At 35.6% G+C, this 9,567-nt stretch overlaps 1 protein-coding gene across 1 annotated transcript; it reads left to right on the top strand.

The window, feature by feature from the left end:
- Window positions 1-4,686: 4,686 nt before the first annotated feature.
- LOC122005526 (probable inactive leucine-rich repeat receptor-like protein kinase At3g03770) lies at window positions 4,687-9,264 on the top strand. Its single transcript, XM_042560583.1, has 8 exons — window positions 4,687-5,383; window positions 5,468-6,850; window positions 7,148-7,266; window positions 7,693-7,933; window positions 8,021-8,229; window positions 8,317-8,360; window positions 8,626-8,737; window positions 8,841-9,264. Exons 2-8 carry the CDS (start codon window positions 5,518-5,520, stop codon window positions 9,081-9,083), a joined length of 2,301 nt encoding a protein of 766 aa, XP_042416517.1. The 5' UTR covers window positions 4,687-5,383; window positions 5,468-5,517; the 3' UTR covers window positions 9,084-9,264.
- Window positions 9,265-9,567: the final 303 nt, after the last annotated feature.

Here is a 9,567-nt window from a genome sequence, read left to right on the forward strand (position 1 = left end):
ATTAATAATTAACTTAAAAAAGCTAGATTAATAGGTCAACCCTTACACACTAAAAAAATTATCCATATATGAGTGGTTTATTAGAAGCAATTCTAACACTATTTTTAAAAATTAAATAATAGAATCGATTTAAATTAAATCATTTCTATTATCTTATCTTTTCAGAATAATTTTATAACCGCTTTTGTTAAATAGATTTTTGAATAAGTCACTGTTATAAACTACTCATTCAAATATTAAAAATAATCTTGAAACTCTTGATATTAGATACTTTTAGCTATGATTCTATGTCAAATATTGTTACCAATCGTTTGTATTGCTTTAACTTCTAAAAATAATTACAAACTATTTTTATTAAATACCTTTAATATCATTTCAAGTAAAGTGCTATTATAGACCGTTTCTATTGCCCTAATATTTTAGAATTGATTTTCAAGCTGCATCTATTATATAATTTTAGCACCAATTTAAATAAAACACGACTCTAAACCGCTCTTAATGACAAAATTATTAAATGCAATCTTGAAAATATTGATATGCGATACTTTTAACCGTGGTTATGTCATATGTGTCAAACGCTATTATTAACAATTTTTATGACTCTAATTTCTAAGAGTAATTTTCATCGACACCTATGTCACACTTTCCAAGCCTAGATCTCAACCACTAGATACATGAAACCTTGTTATTATATATAGTCATTTCACACGAAAATTTTGTCATGTATGTCGTTATTCCTTTCATGCTAAAAAAGAATTAATTTTTAATTAAATATTTTTTATCAAATAAATTTAGTCGATAACTTATCAAAGTAAAATTGATCAATATTAAAAAAAAAACAATTAAAATATATTATTTACTTAATATAATTTTATTTTATACCGAACAAATTTAACTTTATTTAATTAATTTAAAATATTTATTAATCAAATAAGTTATTCTTTGAATAAATTATAAAATCTTAATTTTACCATTTTTGTTTCTTTTTTTTATATTTATTTTCTTTAAGTTTTTTTCCTTTAATGTTTCCCCTAAACCCCTAATTTTTGTTCAAGATTTCGCACGCAACCTCCATGTCTTTGTCTTCCTTTATCCATCGTCAAAACCCTAAATCTTACATTAGAAATCTTTCCTCTTTTTCTATTCAACTCCGAATATAAATTTCACACCAAAAACTTTTCCTCTTCCTTGTTCAATTTCAAAACCCTAAATCTCACTCAGGAAAATATTTCTCTTCTTTTATTTGATTCTATCCATCATCCACTCCACACTACTAGAATATATTGTTGATATTTTTAATTAATATTTTTTAAAAATATTATAATAAATATTTTATAATGATATTTATTAAAAGAATATTTATTTTAAAATAAAAAAAATCATATTTGATTGTTTATAATCAGAATATTAATAAATATTATTATTATTTATAGAAAATAATTATTTTTAAAACATATTAACCTTATTAAATTTTTTTTCCTCAACTTTTTTCCTTTATTTGCCTCTAATAGCAAGTAAAGTTAATCTAAATTTTTTCTTTCCTCTTTCCAATAGAATTGTTTATTAGAATCGGACATTGTTTGACTTATTAATGTTGGTGCAATATTCTTTAGGTCAAGGTTGACCTGGTTGACCAAGCTTGAGTCTTGGTTTGGATTTCGATGTTTGACAATGAAATGTTGATTGCAGAAGAGTCAAGTAGGTCAAGGTTGACCGGATACTTGATTGTGGAAGTCCTGGTGAGTGAAGCCAGGTGAAAGTCCTAGTGAGTGAAGCTAGGCAGATGGAAATCCTGGTGAGTGAAGCCAGGTGAAAGTCCTAGTGAGTGAAGCTAGGCAGATGGAAATCCTGGTGAGTGAAGCCAGGTGAAAGTCCTAGTGAGTGAAGCTAGGCAGATGAAAATCCTGGTGAGTGAAGCTAGGTGAAAGTCCTAGTGAGTGAAGCTAGGCAGATGAAAGTCCTAGTGAGTGAAGCTAGGCAGATGAAAGTCCTAGTGAGTGAAGCTAGGCAGATGGAAATCCTGGTGAGTGAAGCCAGATTGAAAACCCTAGTGAGTGAAGCTAGGTGAAAGTCCAAGTAGGTCAAGAGAGTGACCGGATACTTGGCATGAAAGAAAAGTCCAAGTGGGTCAAAGGGATTGACCGGACACTTGGTGAGGGAGTCCTAGCAGGTCAAGGGAGTGACTAGATGCTAGGCATGACGTACCAACAGGTTAAGGTTGACCGGATGTTGGTTTGGGAGGTTTGGGACTTGGTTTTGGGCAAAAACAAGTGCTGGATCGATCAGTGGATCGATCCAGAGGTCTCAATCGATCAGTGGATCGATTGGGACGCTGCTGCTTTGCGCGATAAGCGCTGGATCGATCCGTGGATCGATCCAGGCGTTTTTCCATAGCACAGAGGTGCTCTGGATCAATCCGTGGATCGATCCAAAGCCTCCCCGATCGATTGAGAATAATCGAATCGATTGGGATCCGACCGTTAAGTCGTATTTGAGCCGCAGGCGAGCGTTGTCTTCGGTATCTCTTCATAGATTCATTTCAGATCTTCACCAGCTCCTCCATAGCTCTTCTCAAGCTCGAGATCGCCAGTTCTTGAAGGTTCTTGGAGGCTTTTCCAAGTCAAGAGGAGGATCAAAGCAAGAAGAAGAAACTAGGGTTAGGGTTTGTGCACTCATTGTAAGCTTGTAAGCTTGTATTTCTTTACTACCCTTTCTTCTTCTTGTATTGAGTCTTGTAGGGCTTCTCCGCCCTTGGTAGTTACCATAAAGGAGAGTTTCATTAGTGGAGGGTGTGTGTGTTGGTGTGGATCATTGGACTAGTCACCTCTTGTGAGGTGGATACCAAGTAAACCAACCGTGTTAGCGTTGTGTGATTTGTTTCTGTATTTTCCGCTGCACATGCACATCTTCGAAGAAACAAGCAACGCCGAACACCGGGCACGCGACGAGCTATTCACCCCCCCCTCTCCTCTAGCTACTTTTGATCCTAACAATTAAGAATAACTATACGGTAAAAGAAAACTCTTAATTAGTTATTAAATAACTCACTTACATGTGAAATTATTTATCGATAAATGATTATAAATTAATTAATAAATGGATAAAAGAATAATAATATAACAAAATAAATTATTAATTAGTTATTAAATAATTAACTAATAAATAAAAAATATTAATAGTTATAATCTAGTTGGTTAAGATATTATACTTTAATTTATGAGATATGAATTCGAGTCTCAATACTAATAAATTTCTTTTAATATCTATGCATTTACCTATAGGCATTTCAAATTCGCTACCCTTCTAACACGATTTCAGAGCGTATAACTAGGGTGCGTTTGGTTCAAGTCATCATGTATAACCTTGGTTATGTGATTACCTGGTAATCACATAACCAAGGTTATGGGGAATAAAACATAACCAAATGCTGTTTGGTTCAACCTAGGTAATGCAACAAAAATTTGTTTGTTTGAAGGTTTTAATGAATACCCTAGTTTAATATTTTACTGTATTACCCTCAGTTATAAAACCAACTATACATAATAATAATAATAATAATAATAATATTATTATTATTATTATTATTATTATTTGTTTATTTATTTTTTAATATTTTTTTACTTTTCTTTTTTCTGTATATTTTTTTACTTTTATATGTGTTTTTTATTTTTTAATGTTTTTATATTTTTATATTATTTATATTTATATTTTTTATTTTTAAATTTTTAAAATTTTAAAATTTTTTAAAAAAATTATTATTATTTTTTTTAAAAAAAATTTAAATTTTTAAAATTTTAAATTTTTTATTTTTAAAATTTATATTTTTAACTTTTTTTTATTTTTTTAAATTATTTATTTTTTTAAAAAAAATAAATTTTTAAATTTAAATTTTTTTTAATATTTTGACATTTTTTAATATTTTTTTACATTTTTTCTTTTTTTTTTCATGTTTTTTTCTTATCGGAGGGTATTTTTGGTAAAAAAAAATCGTTAACCCCAGAATCAAGAAAAATCTTAGTTTTCTGAGGTTTTCCGATTCCGGGCTGCATGACCCTTTTGCTGACGTGTCGGACATAGAACATTACTCGGGAATCATCGAATACCTAAACCAAACAAGGTTTTTGTTGATAACCTTGGATTGATAACTAAGATTATCAAGAATAACCCCGAACCAAACACACCCTAGAAGTAATCTTACAAAACCTCCTATATAATCATTTTTTTTTTAGTGATAAGCACTTCTTGATGGAGTCTGATGGCCCATGGAAAACTAAACAAAAAGTATAAGCACACAGGTGAGGAATCTCTGCTGCACAGCAACAACAGAGCAGAAGGTGGACACTGACTCATCACCAACACTTTGACGTGATCAATCCAATCCAACCCTACTCGATCCACCTCCTTTATTTCATTCCTTTGCCCATTTTTCTTCTTTAATTCCTTCATGATTTCGTAAGGCCCACAAGCTCACACAACTCACAGTGTGGTTGCTTTCTTCAAAGATGTGTCATGCATTCATATAAATAAATTTAATCATATTCTCTCCCGATTTTTAACTGTCCTAACGGTCAAATTAGTGATCGACGGTCCTCACTTCTCATCTACTTCATCGGACGGTCAGTGTCCGACGATGGAACGACACGTACTCAAATGTCATTCATTAATTAGCTATGGGCACTCGTGTCCATTCGCACTGGAGTGGGTGCCAGACTGCGACGGAGCAGAAGGGGAGGGAAGGGAAGCCGACGAAAGCGAAGGCGAACAACGGGACGATGATCGCTTTCCTCAATCCATAGCAAAGGATCGAGAAGGGAGGAGAGGAGTAAAGTCGGGAGGGCAAACCAGAGAGGTGACAAAGGGCACCGATTCGCCTCCTTTGGCTTTAATGACAGTGAAAGCAACCATAAAAGGAAGAGAAAGCGGCATTCCCTCTCATGGCGCTCGGCCCCTCTCGTTTGCCCAAAAAGATGAGCACGGGGTCTTGTCGGTAAGCCGCCTACGGCTTTTTCCAGTTCGTGGCTCAGATACCGGTTTCCCCTTCATGCCCTTCCCCCACCCGTGAGTGAGAGATGTGGCGAGAGTCTTGCGGATTTCCGTGAACCCTAGACCCTGCATATGGTTTTTCCAATTGAGTTAACGTCTCGCTGACGTTTGATATGGTAAAGATATTCCCTTTTGACTGCCTCTTAGTTATATTAGGGGGCTGGATTTGATGCAATTGAGAAAGGAGCGAGCTTTGTAAGATATTGCACCACTGCCTTCATTGTAGCTTTAACGTTGGTGCTGGTCTTTTGAAATGAGTGGTCTTTCATCACTTCTGTGATAGTGCTTGCACCAGCTCTGCTTCAACTCCTTGTTTGCCGTGTGCAGCTCCAAGTAGAAGGTATAGGATCCTTATTTGTCTCAGCTCCCATTTTTCTCAGCGAAGTAATTTTAGTAGTTTTTTTTCTTTGCTTTTTGAATGAAGGAATTGGTGGAATGAAGAAACTGATCTGAGCAAATAAGCTACGTTCAGAAATGGCTTCTGTGATATATCATCCTTCGTGCCTTCTTATCCTGTCCATGATTTTGATCCTTATCCCATACACAAACCAATTGCAACCATCGGAAGTCTTGTCCCTCCTGCGAATCAAGCGGCTTATTAACTACCCACCTATTCTAAGTAGGTGGAACATCGAGACAGACTTCTGCAGTTGTGAATCAAACCCATATTTAACAGTTGTTTGCTATGAAGAGAGTGTAACGCAGTTACACATAGCAGGCAATGGAAGTTCTCCGATTCTTCCTCAAAGCTTCTCCATTAACTCCTTATTTGCTGCTCTTTACAAGCTGCCCAACCTGAAGGTCCTCTCTTTAACATCACTAGGCCTATGGGGTCCCCTACCTGGCAAGATTTATCGGTTATCTTCTCTTGAAATTCTCAACATGAGCACAAATTATTTGTATGGGTCAATTCCTACGCAAGTTTCAAGATTGATAAATCTCCAAACGTTGATACTTGATCATAACATGTTTAGTGGACGTATTCCATATTTGTTAGGAGATCTTCCACGAATGACCGTGTTTAGATTGAAGAACAACTCTCTCAGTGGCTCTCTGCCTGATTCATTTAGCAGATTAAAGTCACTCAGAGTGCTTGTTTTGTCGTCCAATATATTGTCTGCAGAGTTGCCAGATCTCAGCAATTTGACATACCTTCAAGTTCTTGATTTGGAGAATAACTACTTTGGACCACGATTTCCAAGCTTGGGAAGGAAGCTAATAACACTTGTGTTGAGAAAGAACAAATTTTCTGGCGGCTTGCCTGCTGAAGTAAATAGTTACTATTTTCTGGAAAAAATGGACATATCTTCCAATAGGTTTACTGGGCCTTTCATGCCAGCATTGTTGTCTCTCCCTTCACTTCACCATCTTAGTATTTCTGGGAACAGGTTTACTGGACTGCTTCTGCCAAGTATGCCATGCACCGATGAGCTTGAATATGTGGATTTGTCATCAAATCTTTTGACTGGGAGCCTGCCTACATGCTTGATTTCAAACTCAAAGAATGTGGTTCGGTATGCGGCAAATTGTCTTGGGACTGAGGATCAGAGCCAGCATCCATTCTCATTCTGCCATACCGAAGCATTGGCTGTGGGAATAGTATCTCACAAAAGGATGAATACATCAGGTGGCAAAAGAGCTTTTCTTATTGTGGTCATCGGAGGCATTGTCGCAAGCATTTCTCTGGTGATGATGGTTTTCTTTGCAATTAGAAGAGCTAAGATCAAGCAGACAACCAAAAAAAATCCAAGGAGTACATCAGAGCTTGCTTCAGTGGGGTATTCTACCCAATTTTTCCCTGATGCAAGTAATAATAACTTTCTCTCTGTCTCTAGCACATTATAAACAAGCATATAATATTATGATGTGTATATATCCATTAGTTAATGTCAAATGAAAACTAATCAATATAATTACTTTGGTGCTTCTCTTCCTGTCGGGATATTATGACGCAGAACATTTCAATTGGCGATGAGGAATTTAGTTAACTCATTGGCGCTCACAGATCAATTGTTCAAAAATGCTTGCATGTATTTATATTTTCATGGCCATCATGGCTCTTCTATTTATTATGATTAATGACTGTTTTCTCTTTATTTGATAGGTCATATGCTGCAGACACTTGACATTCCACCATACAGACCTTTTTCATTGAAGGAGCTTGAAGATGCTACAAAAAATTTTGACACATCAAGTTTCATTAGAGAAGGTCCTTATGGTCAGGTGTGCATTTTCAAATGTCATCCAGTTCAGTCATATTCCTACAGTTTTAGCTATATCTTCTAGAGTGTACTTGTCTTTTTCTTGGCTTTGCATTTCTTAATTACGCATCTAGCATGAATGTTTTGGATAGTTTGGTAAAGTATTTTAACTGCTCATGATGTTATGGAATCATATAAGATAATTTCACATAATGTTCCTATTAAAGCAAAGTTTCATCAGTTCTATCGAAATCATATGCACTGCATCATGTACATGGTATGGTGGTCCAGATTTCAGGCAGCTAATTCAACCCATGATTTATGGCTAGCTTTGCTGAATCTGAAACATTCTGATTTACAGAACTCACTCATAAAACTAAAAAATTTGCTTCCATGATACTTTTCAAATTGTTTGCAGCCGCTCTGAGCATTACTTTTATGATACCAGATGTACAGAGGAAAACTTAAAGAAGGTACCTTGGTGGCAATAAGATGCTTGAAGCTGAAAAAGGCTCAAAATCCTCAGATCTTTGACCGTCACATTGAACTGATCTCAAAGTTTAGACATCACCATCTAGTCAGTGCCCTTGGTCATGGGTTTGAGTATTATCCCAATGAATTCTCTGTCAGCCGATTGTTTCTTGTTTTCGAGTTCGTCTCAAGTAGAACATTAAGAAGCAACGTTTCAGGTGAAGGTTTAGCAAAGTTGTTGTTATTAGATTCTTAATTTCCTAGAATTTTGATTGTTTCTGTTTGTGTTCTTTGAAAATCTACAGAGGGAGTAGATAGTGAAAAGCTCACATGGATGCAGAGGCTATCTGCTGTGATTGGTATTGTGAAAGGCATTCAGTTTCTACACGGAGGTATGATGCCTGGTATGTTTGGAAATCAGCTTAAAATCACAAATATCCTTTTGGATCAGCACCTCGTTGCGAAAATTGGCAGCTACAATCTACCGACTCTAGCAGAGGATATGAATTGCGAGGTATTATCTGACCTCTTACAGCCTTCTTCTCATATTCATTGGTTCTTTTGACATCGGTTCTGATTGGAACTATATGTTTGTGAACAGCTGATAAGAAATTCTTCATGTGGTTTACAAGAAACCAACGAAAGGTTCGCACTTATAACACTCGAACCATTCAAATAAAATGCTTCTCTCCCTAGTAACAGTCGTAGATGATAAGTGCAAACCCATTACTAGTGCTATTTTGATCAGTAACATATGCAATTTAGACTCGATGATCCAATCCCCGATAGGCTTTTATTCTAGTTATCATGACGAATGTGACCTTTGTGAATCAGACTAGTGTTCACAAGCTTTACGCTCATCCCATTGCTGAACTCAAAATAAGTTATGATTTTTTTTTATGCTTTACAGATCTAAGTGCTTGGATAAGGTTGACATCTACGATCTTGGTGTCATCTTACTCGAGATTATAACTGGAAAACCAATCAAATGCGTCGGAGAGGCAGGCAAAATCCAGAATCAGGTAAAAGTTTGCCGAAATATCCTAGTAGTCTTCATGTCGTCTTACTACTGAAACCTGAAATTAGGCTGACAGGAATGCCTTCTTGAACTCCTACTGTTTGCAGCTACAAGAAAGCGCGACACTAGAAATGGCAAGGAGGAGCTTTGTGGATCCTGCAGTGAGCAACTCATGCAACGATGAATCTTTGACGACGGTAATGGGGATTTGCTTGAGATGCCTCTCCAAGGATCCAACTCAGAGACCTTCGATCGAGGATGTGCTGTGGAACTTGCAATTTGCTATTCAAGTCCAAGAATCACCATCTCCACCATCCCTGATTCACTCACCACTTGAATTCAATTGCTGACTCCATTGTCAAATGTTAAATTATGGCACCTATTCAGTCACTTGCTACTGCCCTACATAGATCTCCTAACTGTTGCAGTACTCTGTATGTTGTTGATAGTGCTAAATTATACATTTATTATAAGGTGTAAAAGCCATTCAGAAAATCAGTTTTAGGATCTGACAGAAATTTGGAGCTTAAACCCTCACACTACGAAATGTTCTATTTGACCTCCATATTTAAAATATTTAATTATTTTTTTATTTTTTATTAGTACAAACGATCTTCTTAGAGGAGCCCTGTATAATTATAAAATTGCTATCGTATGATCTAAAGGTCACATTCAAATCTTAAGAACTAGGACTGTAAATAAGCCGAGTTAAGATCTGAGACTGAGATGTTCAAATTTATTTTATATAGCAATTTATCAAAAGGCGCACTTAGATTTATAAATTGACCAAAAGACATACCATACTTTGATATTTACCAAATAACATTCTCAATT

The sequence above is a fragment of the Zingiber officinale genome, chromosome 7B (genome assembly GCF_018446385.1).
Source record: "Zingiber officinale cultivar Zhangliang chromosome 7B, Zo_v1.1, whole genome shotgun sequence".
Taxonomy (NCBI): domain Eukaryota; kingdom Viridiplantae; phylum Streptophyta; class Magnoliopsida; order Zingiberales; family Zingiberaceae; genus Zingiber; species Zingiber officinale.